Source organism: Kryptolebias marmoratus, linkage group LG11, assembly GCF_001649575.2.
Source record: "Kryptolebias marmoratus isolate JLee-2015 linkage group LG11, ASM164957v2, whole genome shotgun sequence".
NCBI classification, from domain to species: domain Eukaryota; kingdom Metazoa; phylum Chordata; class Actinopteri; order Cyprinodontiformes; family Rivulidae; genus Kryptolebias; species Kryptolebias marmoratus.
The window spans coordinates 12078310-12096480 of NC_051440.1; the positions used below are offsets into that span (position 1 = coordinate 12078310).

Sequence of the window (18171 nt, forward strand, 5' to 3'; positions counted from 1 at the left end):
CCTGCAATAAGGCCTCCTAGGGAGCGAGTCGTGATAAATCTCCTGCACCCTCCCTCCCTTTCGCAGCCCTATTGGAGTGTCCCGCTCAGGTGCAGCGCTCCACGCCTTCATCACACAGGAACAACCTTCCTCCGTAACGCTCCCTGGATATGCAGATTGGTTAATTCAGCTGCAGTTGCTCTCTCTGTAAATGCATCTGCAGCACTTTCCAAAGACTGAGCGGGGAATAAGTGCTTACGCTGGGGCTTTTTTTTTTTTCCTCTCCCCCCCCCCTCCTCCTTTTGGTGGTGGTGCCTCTGTCCATGGTAGTGTGCAGCCAAGGATAAGATTTGAGGAGTGGAACGGGGCAGGCAGAACTAATAGGCGATTAAGACTTTGACCAGTGCGAACCTCAGCCCCAGCTGGTGACCAATCCCGGTCCGTTATGGAGTGATTAATTTAATTGTGCTTTCCGTCTTGACTTAGCTGCGTCGGCTCCTGCTGATACAGTTCGAAGCTCCTCTGCAGCTCTCACCTGCAGCAAACATTCCTTTAACATTTTCAAAACAGCTGAGAGCACAGGAAAAAAAAAAAGACAAAACACGAGTGCATTAAGGGCAGAATCTTTCAGAAACACCAAACGGCATCCTGACTGAGTTCAGCTTGCATCAGACCTGCAAGGGGACTTCTCTCTTTGTGTACAGTATGTATTTTCTCCACTGGAGGGATGAAACGAGCAGCGTGTTTATTCATATCTCAATGTTAAAGCAAACACACAGCAAAAAGGGCAAAGTCCCAAACAAGGCTGACAGTTTACAAGTATCAGTTTTAGAACAATTTTAAAAGGCCAAAAAAAATAAATAATTAAAAGCCTAGCATTCCTTGAAGGAAAACATATCATCCACTGCCTTTCATGCCACAGTTTTAAACCAAAACCGTTTTAGGATGAGGTTGGAGTTCCAGCTGTTTTGGTCTAACCTTGTCAGTGACATTACGCTCGACCTCGTGTGACGCTGTGAGATCTTGCGAGGTGTGTTAACGCCAAGCGTAAACGTTCACGCTCAGCTACCGCCACGCCAAATTTTAGCTCGATATCTGCAAAACTGGCTGAGTTCTAGTCATTTTCGTGTTGGTTAAGGTCAGTTAGCTGTGGCGGCCAACTTGAATTGTGGTAAGTCCAACAGGTAATCAGTTGTAGACATACATCTGAGAGTTTCATTACAATCCGCCCAGTGGTTCATGAGATACATCAGATCTGTTTAATATTGTGGTATGCACAGAATTAAAGAGTTTACAACATGCATTTTGATAACAATACAGACAAACACACACAGATATAGGCAAAAACATAATTACGCGTTCCCCTTTGGGTAAAAAATAAAAAATTGAATGATACATGAACAGATGGACCCGTGTATCTTCCCCAAGCAGTAAAAAATAAAACCAAAAGCACTAAAATGAAATACTGTAAATGCAGCAGCTCTGAAATGGGATGAAGGGTCGTCGATAAACACAGGAAAAATAACTCCAGCCGTACAACAAAAGGCATCGGGGGCACCGAAGACTGTTATTAACCCCCCTCTCTTCATCTCTGCTGTGCTTTCTGCAGCCTTAGCACTAAAATCTGATTCAAGCTTTCTGTGAACAAGTGCAACGCTTGCCAACGCAAATGACAGTGGGAGTGGGCCGGGCGCCAGAGTCCTCCCCGGACCATCAAGAGAGAAAAGCAATCAAAAGCAGCAATCGATATAAACAAAGTCTTAACTACTATTGATTATTTAGCTCCACGCTGATGGGCAATGATAGCTGTGGACCTAAATTCATACACTCAGTTGATTAATATCTTCACTTGTCCGCCGAAATCACCAATCAGATGGGGATTTTTTTTTATTCTTGTTTTTTTTTTTATTTTTTATGTAACGGACAGATTATCCAGCAGCTCACTAGCAGGGTTGTGTCTGTTGTGACATTTTATTCGGGTGCGATGGAAACTGCTCCTCAGCTCAGCATCCTGCAGTCTCATCACTCACTGTAAGGCGGACTGTTACTTCCATCAGCTGCATTAGGGTTTGAGCAAGTCAGCAAGTTTTCCTCCAGTGCAGCCTGCACAATATATATATATATATATATATATATATATATATATATATATATTTATGGAGTGAGAGGGAGGGAAAGGGAAAGCCAGAAGTCCTTATCTGAGCTCTCATTCCCCGGTGAGGTAGCAACCTCTTGAGCCGTTTGAAGCCTCCTCTGAGTGACGGGCCGTAAAGACAAACGTTCGTTAAGTCGCTCACTCAACGACTCACAGAGCAGAAAAGGATCAGAGCGTTTAAAAAAACACACCACGCTGACTTCTCCCCCCACCCTGTCAGATGAAGCTTAGGTTGGCTGTGTTCAGTTCCACCACTAATCTGTCAATTACAGCCTAAAAGCCTCCACCATGCCACTGCCACGTTTAATAAACAGGAGCTGAATGCTGATTTTTGTAATTGCTTTTTAAATGTAGGTCTTCTTCTTCTTTTTGTTGTTGTTGTTGTTGTTGTTTTCCTTGGACCGTGACAGTGACGGATATGAGCTGGAGCCTTCTCGCCGCTTTTAGACACGGCTTCGGAGATGACAGCCTGTCAGTCAGCTCGCACACCGCTTCCACTCAAATATTCCTGCTATTTTTAACCAGCTCAAGCGGCACAGTTTACAAAAAAAAGATGTAAATTGTTTAATTAAAATCTCTTTAAAACAGTCCAAGATGAGGCTGAGATTTACTTTTCTGAACAATTATTGGTTTCGATGTTACAGCTGAAATCACATCAGTCAAAACTAATTTGATGATCTTTAAATCCTCATCCCACTTTTAGGTATGTGCTTTGGATTTAGAAAATAATGTTTATGATACTTGAGCATAGGGGTCCCCAAATGGCATACTGTGGTCCGGATTGCACTCACATTAAGTCTTATCTGGACCCAAAAAGATTTTACGTTTTTACGTATATATTTTGGTTTTTTAACATGCGTATGTTTTCCTGTATTTACCCTAATTTGTTTTAGACATTGCAGCTTTTCCCACATGTACTGTAATTCCTTTGAGGTGACACCACATTTCTAGGTTTTTACGGTAATTCATAATAAGTGGCGCAGCTTTTGTAGAATTTACAGTAACTTCCACGTCTGGCCTGCGGTTTCCCTCTGAAATGTCACGTTTACGTCTTTTTAACAAAAGTAACTTAGCAGTGAAGCAACGATAATGTTGCACAGTCTCATGCAAACAGCCACAGTGTTATGCTGCTTTAATGTGCAATAGGATTTGCCGTTGTTCGTCTTTCTTACGTAAATAAAAGCAGCGTATCGGTGCCATGTTTCTTTGTGTTCTTGGCACATATGACACGTAAACATGATGCTCACGGTGTCACCTGCTTTCTGATGCGCACATACGGTGTGTTTGGAGTGTATGTGGCGTTGTAAGAGCCACAGCCACAGCCACAGTATCAGCTGCATTTTGTTTCCGAGACCAACATTTTCTGACCACAAACACGAACCTGAGAGAAACTGATGTGCAACATGGACACGGGCTAACAAGAAAATGATTTAGATACGCAGCAGAGATTTCACGTGTGAACAAAAACACAGAGCTGGTTACGCAGCGTAGCACGCGGCACGCTTACACCAAAGTACGCTGTAACCCTCACCATTCTTTAACACCATATAAATGTGATAAAAGTACATTGAATGCCTCATATTGTCGTCATTACAGATATGACAGCCAAATATGCCAACATGCGTAGCAAAATACAAAACGGTGACAGCACCATTAGCGTTTTCAGGTAACACCGCCATCAAGCCAAGATGCAATGTGTCCAATAACTCTGTTTATGATCACAAAGCTGCAACAATGACTGCCCCATCAGTCAAAACAGCGGCTCTAAAACCTTTTAGTTTCTTACTTTAAAAAAAGTAACATAAGCAGAGGTTTGGAACCCCCACTGCTGCTGGTTGAAGCTACGAACATTGCTAACAAAGCTGCATAAAGGGCATAATGACAACACAAAGACCTGTGATTTCTGCATTTATGTTTCTTTAAGCAATTAATAGGATGATGTCACGCTATTAGCAAACAATCTAATTCATGATGTGACTTCTGGAGATCATCTGGAGAACGTTTGTTTGGCGTTTGGTGTCCCTCAAAGTCGGGAGTCAGAGCAGATTGTCTGTCGTGGCAATCAACACCCACCGATCACGATAAGCTGGTATTACGCCTTAAAAATTCCCAGAGTGGAACATGCAGGCTTGCAGATTTCCAGTCTAATCGGAGCAAGAACACCTGTGACACACAACTTTTTTAAGGCCGAGCTGAAAAACTTTACCTTAACCTAGTTAACCCCAAACTTTTAAAAACATAGGCAGGAGCAATGTCGTTTTTCACAAAGTCTTACACAGTAAAAAGTGCTTAAACCACAATTCAAACTGTTTTAACTGGAAATTTTACAATAACAATGTAGCTGAATGGTTCTCAGAACATAATGAGGTTTAAAATGACTTTTCATAGGAAGACAAGAAGGAGATGAGCATCATTAGATGTATATATATGGACAAATAGACTTGTGAGGAATGATTTTTTGTGTATTAGTTGATTTTGTTATCTATGGTGCATTATGTCATTAATTAGATTTAGAAATCCTGGGAACAAATTCCTGTACCAACAAGACTAGGCTGTTAATATTGAATTTCTCTGTCGTGTTTAAAACACAAAGATTCTGAAAAACACACAGACACACACACACCTTTTGTTAGGAAACTGGTTGCAGTTTACCACTGCAGTAACAAATAAATAAAACGACTTAAATGGAAAAAAAACTAAAACAAGAATAACGTACAGAGTTCCATTTTTATTGGATCTCATTTAAAATGAACCAAGATGATTCAGGAAACTCCTAAACTAAAATATGAAAGTTGTGTCTACTTATGAGCTGAAACGCCACCACCATATATATATGCCAGCTGGTGTACATCTGGGAAGGGACTATTACTGTAGTAAAGATATAAAAAAAATAGTTTAAAGGCACACAAGCTGCCAATCAGATGACATCTGCTTCAAGCTTCACATATTTCCATATAAAAATGCGAGACCACACGCTGCACTTTTTACACTTGGCTTCAGGATCGGCGGGTTTAGGCGCCAAATTGACCTGCTGGTGGCTCAAGCCTGCCGTTTACCGAAGACACGGCCTCTGAAACACGTGAAACAAAAAAAATAAATATGCATATGTGTATGATAAAAGAGCTGTCGAGCTGCTGAAATCTTGGCTAAAGCAGGAACGAGAGACGTTTAGATTTCCTAAAACTACACCGACTTTTCTCCTCAGCTGTAAAACAACTAAAGAGTGTCGTGAAAAAAAAGGACATAACCCACAGTGATAAACATGACCCGGCACATTTTTATATTCAGCAAAATCCCATCAATGTTTTTATGCTTTTTTTTAAACATTTGAGAGATTTTAATGACCTGATTTCCTTTCCATTTCTCCACACCATCCCAGCTCCTTTGGACACCATGCTGAAACTTTTTTTTTTTAATCTTAAAAACACTAAATTGTGTTTGAGCACTTTTCTGCAACTGCAAAGCAGCAAAAGGAAGGATGAAAGTTTAATGCGTGCGCCGAAGGAGCATTAAAACCGCTCACGTTCTGTAAAGCCCACATTACTAATGCCGAACGTTTCTCGTATCAATAATTCATCCAGCTCCTGGGGGGTTTGTGGTATTCTTTAATGAGATGGAAAGATAGAGCTGAAGTGTCAACACACTATAACTCCCCGGAGGCCGCGGCCCTCCGGCTGTCTACTGCTGTCTGCAGACAACGAGGTGAAGCGACGACCGGCTCGATTTCTGCTCGCCGGAGCTCCTGAACGCATCAGAGACGTGCAGTTTATGATGTAACTGCGTGAACACAGACATCTGCACGCTTTGTACTAGTTTAGCCATTTATATGTCAAAATGTTCAGCTCATTTAGGAGTTACAAAAAAGTAATTCTCGGTTTGTGTAACTTTTATTCTTTTCAAAATATTTTAACTTTATTTAAAACTATTCCCCCTACAGAAACACACAAAAACTCCTTCAAAACATTGTTGTCTTTAAAATCTGTTTCAGCATTCTGAATTAGTTGTTGTCTTTTTTCTGCTCCTTTTAGCTTTTAGCTAATGTTCTGCTATTTTTAGCTTTTAGCTAACCTTCTGATGCTTTGAGTTTTTGGTTTGCTTTTTGCTAGTTTTAGGTTTGAGATCAACTTTTTCTACCTTTAGCTAGCTTTTTGCTACTTGTAGCCATTCTTTGTTACTTTTTGCTTTTATCTAGCTTTTTGTTATTTTAGATTTTATCTAGCTTTTTGTTACTTTTAGCCAGCCTTTTGATAGTTTAGCTTTTAGCTAGGGTTTACTGCTTTTAACTAGTCATTACTTTTAGCTTTTAGGTACCTTTTTGCTTCTTGCAGCTACTGTTTTTGCTCCTCTTAGCAAGTGTTCTGCTTCTTTTAGCTTTAAGCTTTGAGTTTTTAGTTTTTAGTTTTCAGCTGCTTCAGCAAAGTCCTTCAGCATTCATGCTGCAGAAGTTTCGGTTTCGAGTTGCCTGAAACAGCTAGAAGGTTTTTCAGACAATTCAGAACTTTTGTCCCCCCCACTGAGAGTCCATGTAAGACGAGTTTCTGTGCGCGTGCAATAAACCACGTTTCATTTTAGCGTTCCCCGCCACAAATCTCCAATCCAAACTGTAATCGGTTTAATACATCCAGCATCACTTCCACTGCAAAATTTCATCAGGAACTTTGACCTCGCTCGCCTAAAATCAGATTACAAAGATTGTCGTGACACAACCCGGAGTCGCAGGGGCTTCGGCTGCTTCTGTTAGCTTCATGAAGACAGCAACACGTTCCTCCTGCTAATGAAGCTTTTATCGCCCGCTGCCAAAAAATAAAATGGCAATAATCTAATTCAGTTTTACAGATGAGCTCAATTTGCGTGACGGTAGCTGAGAGTCATCCCCCTCACATTCTTTGAGCGCTAACAGCTCACCCAAACACTTGTTCATCTTAGTTTGGCACCAAAGGCTGAAGGGCTGCTGGGTGTTTAATTAGATATTTTGTTCAATTTATTTTACCTACGATAAGCTTGGTTTTCTAAAATGTGTTATATATTACGTCAAAACTCGTTTAAAAGCATAAAGAGAGTCGTTTCAGCTGCTTTGTCAGCTCCCCTCCTTTTAAGATCCCAGATCTCCAACAGGTTAAGAAGCTGTGAAGACAGGATCGGTGCAGGCTGCACAACAAAACCACCACCTGCACCGACCAGCCCCTCCCAGATCCACTCGTTCCCATGACGCAGTTCTCTGAGGAGGACCTGTCAGCACTTACAAGTCTCTGAGAAATAACTGTGGACAAGCGGCGCTCGACTAATAGCACCAGTTTCATTACCGTAGATTTTACCGATTGATTTCTAAAACGGTGGCAGCACCTCAGGTCCGTGTAGCCAACGTCTTCTTTTCAGCTGTTTCTGTACTTTCAGCCATAACAAGTTCATTTTAATCTGCTGGCCTCTACGCCACAGTGCGTGGAGTTAATCCACATCATTGTGTGGATTATAATTCATCATATAATTCACACTCTGCTTTTCCTGTTTAGAGTTTCTTCTGTATGTTTTTTTTTTTGCCATCAAGTTACTTCTGGATACTTTGTGCTATTTTAGCCACATTAAAACATTCGGCTCCATCAGGACTGTTTTAACTTTTGCGCTTTTTGAACAATTCATCTTTATTTACAAATATTTTCCCCATAGACGTACGCTGAGATCTCTTTAATTATTCTTCTATGAAATCTTCTTCTTTTAGCTTTTCGCTACTGTCCTGCCAATTTCACATTTTAGCTACGGTTTTGCTCATTTTAGCTTTTAGCTGCATTTTTGATTATTTTAGGTTTTAGCTATAATTTTGCTACTTTTGCCTTTTAACTACTGTTTTTCAGATTTTAGCTTTTAACCACCATTTTGCCTCTTTTAGCTGTTATAGTGAGGTGTTGCAAAGTTTACCGTTTGGCTACAGTTTGGATCGTTTTAGCTTTTAGGTACTGCACTGCTGATTTTAGCTTTTAGCTCATGTTTTGCTGGTTTTAGGTTATGTTCTGTTTGTTTGAACTTACAGTTCAGTTATCAAATTTCAGTCATCTTTTTGTAGTTCCTGTGTAGATCCTGTCTAGTTGTCTTTCTGTCGCTCAGTTTACTCACATTGGAGTCGAGGAAATCGATGCTGTCCAGGCTTTTGCTCCGGTGGATGCGACCCTTGATGCGGCGGAGCGACGGCTTACCCTGACCGGTGCCCGCAGAGGAGGCTGCTGTGGCGGAACCAGCGGTCGGGCTGGGGTGATGCCTGAGGTCAGGGGGAGGAGGAGGAGGGGGCGACAGAGAGACACATCAGAGCAGATAAGAACACTGTGAGCGCGCTCGTATCGCAGCAGGATAAAGAGCCACGGGCAAGAGAGAGGACCAACATCTGCGCTTTTAAGAAGCAGCTACCGCTGGATGAGGAGGCATTTAGGAAAATCTGAAGACAACTCCACTGGATTTAGCTTCACGGGAGCTTCGTAGGGAAGCCCGCTGCTCCTCAGCAAGCTTGACCCAAACGAGCCTGAGCAGATCTGAGCAGCCGAAGGTCATGGGTCATAGTGAGGTGTGGGAGGAGGCCACAGGTGCTTTCAGGGACTGTAGCACCCCTCAAAAATGGCATCCACATTAAAACCACCCGGTGTTTTGTGTGTGACTGTGCATATGTGTGTGTTTGTGTGTTTCTAAAGTCAGCCTCTATGTGTGCTGTTTGCAACAGAATCAACCAGCTTAAATAAATTACCTTAAATCATACGTCCATTCTGAACAGGCCTCATTTGTCTCCAATGTTTGTGTTTTTTTAATCCTGTTAACCTTTTAGAACACAGTGTCTTTAATAGCAAATAATAAGCTCGTTGTTGGACACTTATTATTATTATTATTATTATTAGTAGTAGTAGTAGTAGTAGTAGTAATAGTAGATGCTGCGACCACCCAACGTTATAAAAGCCTAAACTAAGAAAAAATATCTTCCTTTTGTTGTACAAAAGTGCCTTAGGAGAGCAAAGAGAGCCAAGATAAAAAGGCAGGGGGTCCTATATGGTCACCACGGTAACCACACACCTCTGTCTGTCACTCTGTGATAGCAAACTTAGGAGAGGCAGACAGAAACAAACTCAAAAGTAAGCCTCGGACAAACACTTTCCGTGCTTGTTAAAAATTCTTGATCCGTGAGCGACAGAAGACTCTGACGATCACAGGTGAGAGTTTTGGTGTGTGTGTCTACAGAGTTTTATAGGAGAAATGACAAGTAAAAAAAAATAAATAAATGGGTGTAAAATCTGTAAATACACCAAACAGTAGTGGGAGTGAAGAGATGTTTGTTTGCAAAGGTTTTGAAATTTTGGGGAATTTCAGAAGTCGGAGTGTGTGCCACCGTCAACTGCCTGTTGAACATTTCATAGCATCATGAAACCCGGGTGGCACAGTGGTGCAGTGGTCAGAATTGTTGCCTCCGAGCAAGAAGGTCGCAGGATCACATCCTCACCTGGGGCCCTGTGCTCACCTGGGTTTACTTCGAGTGCTCCGGTTTCCTCCCACAGATCAAAAACATGCATGTTAGGTTAATTGATTACTCTAAAATTGTCCCTGGGTGTGAGTGAGAGTGTGAATGGTGGTTTGTCTCCATGTGTCCCTGCAATGGACTTGTGACCTGTCCAGAGTATCCCCCCGCCTCTCGCACAGTGACTGCTGGAGAAAAACATCAGCTCCCCTCGAATCGGAATGGAGAAACGGGTAAAGAAAATGGATGGATGATAAAACCTAAACGGCAAGTATGTAAAAACTGTGAAAGATATCAGAGTGACAGTTCAGATGAATAAAGTCTGACTTTCTGTGACTCCTCCTAACCTAGAATGATGTTTCTAAGGTAAAAGATGTCTGAACTATAAGGCTGGGGTTTCTCATCTGGTTTTCCAAAATCCCATAGATCACCTTTTGTGTGTTTGTGTTTTGTTTTTTGTACAGCCAGCAAGTCATCATCCTCTGTTTCCCACTGAGCTGCATATTCTGTTGTAATATTTGCATGTTTTATTTCAAAGCCATGCAACGAGAAACAGGACAAAGTTTGTTTTTTTTAACGGAGTAGTAAAAAAAAAAGGGTGCTTTAGGGCTTATTGGCTTCCTTAATAAAAGAATCGGTTCAAATCCCGGACGAGCCCCCAAATCTCATTACGCCCTGCGATTAAATAACTGCTTTACTATCAAAGTATTCAGATTAATCTGTTAGAAATTACTCATCCCGGAGTTTGAGAGAACGTCCTCATTACCCAGTCGATGTATTTTTAATCTGAAAGCATATTGCTCATGAATATACAGCCCTCACAGATCTTTTTTGTTGCTAAGCTACGCGCTGTACTTACTGCCTCGTCTCCGCCGCGGTATTAAAAATCTCTAAGATACTCGTTGACACGCTCAACAGCTGGAGCTCCTGAGGTTCGGCAGTTCAGCATAGAAACATTATGGGATGAACAAAGATGGAAGGGGCGGTTGGTCGGGGGAGAGAAGAGAAACCCACCTTCCGCTTTCAATCTACATTAATTCAGTAGTCGCCTGGAGCCCAAAGGTGCTTACTGGCTAGAAAAGGCAGGGTAGAGGCGTTCAACAATACGTGCAGTCAATTACAGCCGACCTCAGATAGTTCTCATAAACAATTCAGCAAACATGACTAATGAGAAAAGCTGCTTGGACCGTACCACGGAAGCTGCTGCAGTCCTGCGCACTCACAGCCTCGTTTCTTGGATGGTGATTCTGACGTGGAGCTCAGCCAAAACACCTCGGGGGCCACGAAGGCACAACACAACGTAGTGCCAGGAGCCGTGCCGACTCAGATACAATGTGCAGTGAGTTATTTCTCCCCGCCTTGACAAACCTGCACGTATGATGAGTTTCTCTGGAGATCTGTGACGGGACGACGGGAAATTTCCTCTCTACAGTTATCGTTTTTTATGAGGTCCATCTGAGCCCCACGGGAGATGAACGGCGCTTGATGTTTCGGGGCGTTCAAGTGACCTCCGGAGTCATGGAAGTTCAAAGGACAGTTATTCTCTTTGTTGTATTTTTTTATTTTTTCCTGTTTCATGAAGACATGACAGTTTTTAGGTCTACTTTTTAAGGTTTTCAGGCAGTTGTCTGTCACGTGTCCACTTTCCTGACGTTTTAATCACAAACTGTTGTTCAATATGCGGTCGTACAAGGACCAGACAGAAAATGAGTGAAACAGCAACAAATAAATCCAAAGATCATTTCAAAAAGACTTTCAGAATGCCTGGAGAGGAGGGTCATTTTAAAATATCACAGGAAAGTCAAAAAAGTCTGGCTCCTCTCAAATAAAATCTAAAGAAACTAAAGGCCTCTACATGAGTTCATCTCGTGCAGAGAAATAACAAAGTTATAGCTGTTTTGGTTAAACCTTAAAAATAACGATATCTGTCTCACACTGATGACGTGTCATGGATGACTCTCAGCTACTACCACATCAAATTTTAGGTGAATATCCATAAAATTGACTGACGTATAGCCATTGTAGTGTTTGCTCATTTTGATTAGCTGTGGCAGCCATCTTTAATTGGATTGACTCCGAAAGCTAATCAGTTGTAGATGTGTATCCAGTGTTTATTTTCTGAGCTTTTTTGTTCAAGTCTGTCCAGTGGTTCATTAGATATTTTGCTAACAGACAGACAGGGTTGGCTCCCACGGTTAGTGTAAACTATTATGAAAACATCTGTCGCGATGAGAAGCACTTAGAGTATGTGTTGTAAATGATTCTCAACTACTACCACACCAATTTCTACCTCAATATCTGTAATATTAATTGAATTATAGACATTTTTGTGTTTCCTAAAGTCGGATGGCTTTGGTGGCCATCTTTAATTGGATTGACTCCGAAAGTTAATCGCTTGTAGATGTGCATCAAATGTAAATTTTCTACAAGTTTAATTAAAATCCATTTAGTGGTTCATAGGATATTTTGCTAACAGACAGATGGAGCTGACTCCAAACAGTCAAAGGCAACATTTCAAACAAAGATCTCCGATCTGTCAGTGTTCAGAATATGTGTTGGGGATCAGTCTCAGTGACCACCATACCAAATGTTAGAGAAATATTTATAAGCATGACTAAGTTGTACCCGCTTTTGCATTTTCTAATGTTGATTAGCCGTGGCGGCCATCTTGAATCAGGTTGACTCCAAAGGCGAATCAGCTGTAGGTGTGCAGTAGGTGTGCATCCAGTGATCACTCTCTGTAAGTTTCATTAAAACGCCTCCTGTGATTCATCAGATATTTTGCTAACAGACAGCCATGTGAACACGCACGCAGGCAAAAACACACGGGTGCAGTTTACGGTCAAACGTTTTGCGCAGCTTTCGATTTACCACTTTGACACCCTTCATCTCTCTTGGCATAAAGAAAACAAATGTCCCCATAAATGTCAGCTCATCGCTTTTAATGACACTTCACTCTGACCGAGCCTCCGCCGTCACCAACACGTTTTATCTCCACTGGTGTCGAGCAAAAAAATTAAAAATAAATAAATACGTGAACCAATCATGGCAACATCGGCCCCTTTGTGTGTCGCCTTGTTTTCCCACCCACCTCTGGAACAAGTGACCGCCTCTCCCTGATGTGATGAGTGTGTGTGTGTGTGTGTGTGTGTGTGTGTGTGTGCATGACCAAAGAAAGCACACTTCAAACGAATAAGAGCGACCAGGGCAGAGTGTACTAATGCTGTTAGGGGACGAGACAGAGACAGGACGGGGACCACGCACGCGTCCCTCAGCTCCGTACCGCCATTCCTCCCACTCTGGCTTGCGCTAAAACAACATTTAACGAGAGGAGGAATCTGGACAATTGTCTCCCACACACACACACACACAGAGTAAATTCAAGGCCTGGCATTCCTCGGATGAATGCATGTCACCCACAGTTTATGTGCTTTAGGAGATATTTTACATACAGGTAGACACGTTATGCCTTTCCCTTGGGGCATGGACGCAGATGGCACTGGGGACAGCGGGGATGACATGACACCCCCAGATTTATGGTGACTCCGATCCATCCCCACCCCCGATCCCTCCCTACAAGTCCAGGATTAAAACCGATGATTACTATTGTTGTCATTCAGTGGTAGCACACAAATGTAACAATCCTAAATAAAATTTAAAAAACACTTATTCTATTGAAATCATGCGCTGAAAGATTGGGTCCCCCCAGTTCAAAAATCCTATCTGTGCCCCTGCCTTGTTGTTTTGTTGGTAAAGGTACGTTGATGCGTTGCGTAAGCTCAACAGACTTGTTGTGTTGCTCTTGCAGGCCTGCAACAGAGTGTCAGGTCCATTAGGTTGGGTTAAAGCTAATCTGTGGCCGTGTGCACCAAAAATAAGACTGGGTTTTTAGGACTGCAGGCGACAGGAACATCTGTGTAGGAAGCCTAATTTAGAGAGCTGCTGCTGCTGCTGCTTCCTGCCCGTATCAAAGGCGAGAAATGGAGCTGCTCTTCCTCTAACGAGCGCGTGCGTGCGCGGCACACGCGCCGCCCGGTAAGCTCGCCATGCAGCACAGGAAGCTGCTCTGACCGTTTGACCAGAAATGACACAGAGTCAAAGCTGAAATCACACACACACGCATATTCAAAGAGGGGGAAACAAATCCAAAATAGGGTAATTAAATGACACAAAGAGCTCTTTCTTTACAGAAATGCAAATGTGCCTTTTCTTCACTTCAATCCCGGTTCATTTCCTGTCTCCCATCTGCCAAAGAAAAGGTATCCGGCGGTGACGTCAACAGGATGTGACACGTGGAGTCATTCCTGGAGCTGCAGCGAAGAGACTACAGAGCTGACGTCACAGCTTCTGCCCCTCTGTGTGTGTGTGTGTGTGTGTGTGTGTTAGCAAAATATCTCATGAACCTCAGAAGGGATTTTAACCGAAGTGTCACAAAGCACCCACTGGATGTACGGCTGCAGTTCACCAACGTCTGGAGTCAGCCCAATTCAAGATGGCTGCCACGGCCAGCTGACGTTAGGAAACAGGAAAGTGGCGGCCGATCAGCCGGTTTTATAGATACGGGGCTGAAATTTGGTGTGGTAGGAGCTGAGAGTAATTTGCGACACATGTTTCGAGCACAACATCTTTGCTCCAAACTTTACTGTTAACGGTTAGATTCAACACTGTTTGTCTGTTAGCAAAATATCTGACGAACAACTGGACAGATTCTAGCGGAACTCTCAGTAAATAATCACTGGATGAACATCTACAGCCGATTAACTTTGTGAGTCAAGCCAACTCAAGATGGACGCTGCGGCTAATGGACATTGGCAAACACAAACATGGCTCTAACTTGGTCAGATTTACAGATATTGAGCTCAAATTTGACCTGATAGTAGCTGAGAGTCATACCCAACACACGCCCTGAGCGCCAACATATCACGAGAGCTGGTAACATCACAGGAGGTCGGGCAGAACTGTTTGCTTTTTAAGGTTTCAATAAAAACTCCCTCCCTTCTCACCGTGAGAAATGTTAACGTGAAATTGATACGTGTTCCTTTAATTAGTGCTGGACTTTTGATTTTACTCGTAGGAAAACATTAGGATGAAGCAAAAACGAAATAAATACAGAAATAAACCTAATATTTCTGTTTAATGAGAAATAAAACTAGGAAACGCAAAAAAAAAAAAGATGAAAACAATTCAGTTTTTTGAAATATAGCACAAAGAGTGTTTTCCTTGCTCTTCTGTATACGAGCACGGCAGTGAGGATTAATAATAATATTAGTAATAACACCAGATTTATAGAAAGATATTATTAATATACTGAAGAGGTTTTTGTGTGGTTCGACAGAAGGAAATCACTACCACGTTTTTAGGACTGTCCCAAATTGAGAGGTAATCGGGTTGTTCTCGACATTTATGAAAAATTAACAAACTCTTTGAGAATTAAAAAAAAGACACCTAATTTTATGAATTTTGGAATAAATGAACTGCATATATTTCCCCTCTCTCAGGAGATTTTCATTGATGTCTTCAGACGTGCCTCTTTATTTCAATGTTCCCTTAAATATTAGTAAAGACTACTCAATTGCCTGAGTTTTCATATGTAACAAGTAGGTTTTTTTCTGTTTTGTTTTGTTTCTTGATAAATTTGAGTTATTGTTTTACAGTTCTAAAAAATGCATAAAAAAAAGGAAAAAGTATGTGCAAAAAACCCTAACCCTAACCCTTAAATTGAAGTGTCAATGTAACTACCTTTCTGCAAATAAAAATAAAATTTAAAAAAAAAATGTTTTTGTGTCTCATGTCTAATAACTAACAGGAGGTTTGTCGTCAAGTGATGATCCACGGTCCGGCTGTAATTCTGCGTTCAGCTGATTTTAACCCAGTCCACAGCGGTCCCACCTGACCCCTGTGTTCCTGTATCGGCTTACAGGACATTCTCCTCGTCGCCTTCTCCTCTGTCACACGGGGCGAGAGGCACGAAGGGGACAACTACGACCCGCGATCAGGTTGGTTTAAAGGGGTAGTCCGGTCATTTTCGAACTGAAGCTCTGCCCAGCTGGTACCTTATCAGCCTCAAACATCAGACTCAGAGTCCATTTTGTTCTGTTTTTAAATTGTTTTTCAGGCTCTTACTCAAAAGCATCGTACCGGAAGGAAGCTAACGTTGAAACGTTTTGACGTGACGTCCTTTGTTTAGTTTGCTGCTGCCCTCTCCGTGTCCGGGTTCCTTTGCTGACCACAAATAGACTGTTATTCTCCAAGAGGCGGGATCTGACGGCTTCTGGCCGTCTTGGTTCGATTTGTGATTGGATCGAGGCAACATGAAGAGGGCTAACCCACCACTACGCGAGGGAGATAACAGAGCTGCTAACAGTCAACACCTTAAAGGGAAAGCTGGCGGCGCGGCACGGCTCAGCTGTGAGGTGTAGTGATGGAGCGTGGCCACGGGGTTTAAAAGCCAAAATGGCAATAAACTGATTGGTTACAGAGGTGAAGATCGATGGTTAGCTTAAAGAACTGGTTAACCACGAAGAGAATCGCCCAGTTTGTTCGTCTGGTTCTGAACACGCTGCGAGGGAGACGGCCGTCACGTCTGGTCCCTTTTCGGTCCCGCGGGGCTCGCCTCGTTTCTGAAAGCTAACGCGCTCGCAGACCGGGGCTCGGTTAGCGTTTCGCGAACAGTCCGAGCGGCTCATTGAGCCCGAGCCGTCTCGTCAAAGTGAGGCGGCTCCGAATGCCCCCGTCAGGCGAGCTGATATGTTTGTGGCTTCTGCGCTGTGCAGTTTGTCTGAGAAGGCACCGAGAAACTGAACAAAGGGCGTCGCATAAAAGTGTAGAGGTTTATTATTAGCGAATGTAGCATTCCTTCACAGAGGCAGGTCATTTTTGAGAAAGAGCTGCTTTACGCGCCTGATAAACATTATAAAACAGGGCCTCGTTAGCCTAGCCGTTAGCTTAGCTATTAGCCTAGCCTAGAGGAAGACTTCTGCCCTTTTCTGCCCACTCAGTGCTCTGTGACTGATTTCACTGCTAACTAGCGACTAACTACTGATAACTATTTTACAGAACATCACTTCACAATAACCAGACTATCCCTTTAAGATATGAAAAGACCAAAAAAAAAAATCTTCATGGTCTCTAAAGCAACAACAACTGTTCCTTCCGCTCCCTTATTAGAGTTTTTTGTAGCTTTTAAAGCCCACGTTATGTACTCAAACACATTTTTTTTAAAATAAAGGACATAAAATCAAATTTTTTTGTTTTTTTTTGTGCAGGTCTTGTGTCATATCTGTGCTGCGGCTGTCCTGTTTGTTATAAAACAGAAAAGCGTACCAACTGCGTCTTACAAAGGTTTCCAAGCATCATTAAATAGGTCACCTTGCACAACTATGGCAAAAAACAAAACAAAACCAACAAACAACAACAGGAAGAAACACTTTGTTGGGCTTCATTTCCTTCACAACAAATATGATGCAGGTGAGAATTTTTAGAGCAAAGTTAACAAGATTTTTAAAAAGTGAATTTTGTTCTTTTTAATCCATTGAATCCATGAAGGTTTGTGGTTTAAAGGTTGTGTGACTGGTACTAATTCATTTGGATGCTTTTGTATTTATTTTAATCACACCTAATTTTATTTTATTTCCATGTTTATGGTTAGTTAACGTTGCTTCCTCTTCTCCCCACCATTGATTTAGTCAATATCGCCTCCTCAATATTTATAACAGGCATCTTTTATCAGATCTTTTGGTTACATTGTGTTGCCATGGCAGTGGGGTTATCGTGGTACTTCATCTGTCTGTTAGCAAAATACCTCATGAACCTGCGGGCGGATTTAATGAAACCCTCAGCAAGTAATCACTGGATGCACAGTCAAGATGGCCGCCACAGCTGATCAGTCCCTGGCTACAACTCTGCCATTTTTACAGATATTGAGCTAAAACTCGGTGCGATGCAAGCTGAGAGTCGATCCCAACACATATTTTGAGCACTAACAGATCGTGCAAGATTTGCTTTTAAAACTTTGCCATTAACTCTTGGAGTCAAAACCTGTTTGTCTGTTAGCAAAATATCCCATGAACCACTGGGTGGATTTTCATGAAACCCTCAGGAGGCAGTCGTTGGATGTACGCCTACAACTTATTAACTCTTGGAGTCACACCAATTCAAGATGGCAGCCACAGCCTTTCAACAGTAACCAACACAAAAATGGCTCCAATTCAGTCACTTTTACAGACACTGAGCTGAAATTTGGTGTAGAAGTTGCCGAGAATCACCCAAAACCAAACATTTTGACTTTTAACAGATCGCATTAAATCTCTTTTGAAAACGCTGCCGTGCAAGGCAGCGGGCGACGTGCGCTCCTTCAAAGGACGCCAATTGAGCTCTGTGTCTGTTTTAACCTGCTTTCGTTTGGCATTTTATGAACTCCCCGCTGCTGCAGCGTCAAATCAATGATCTTTTTACATTTACACGGCTTGAAGCTTCAGTCTGCGCCGGAACAGGCAAATCAGTCGGTTAGGAGCCACCATTTGGGGCTCTCTTGAACCCCCCCCACCATCAT

General features: G+C 42.3%; 1 protein-coding gene across 8 annotated transcripts in view; it reads right to left on the reverse strand.

The window, feature by feature from the left end:
* tjp1b (tight junction protein 1b) overlaps positions 1 to 18171 on the reverse strand; it is a 73769-nt gene that overhangs the window by 42438 nt on the left and 13160 nt on the right. For all 8 annotated transcript variants that reach the window (XM_017405840.3, XM_025003734.2, XM_017405832.3 and 5 more), the window contains one exon: positions 8243 to 8384. In XM_017405840.3, coding sequence (XP_017261329.1) covers positions 8243 to 8384 — 142 coding nt within the window. The remainder of the gene's footprint in view (positions 1 to 8242; positions 8385 to 18171) is intronic.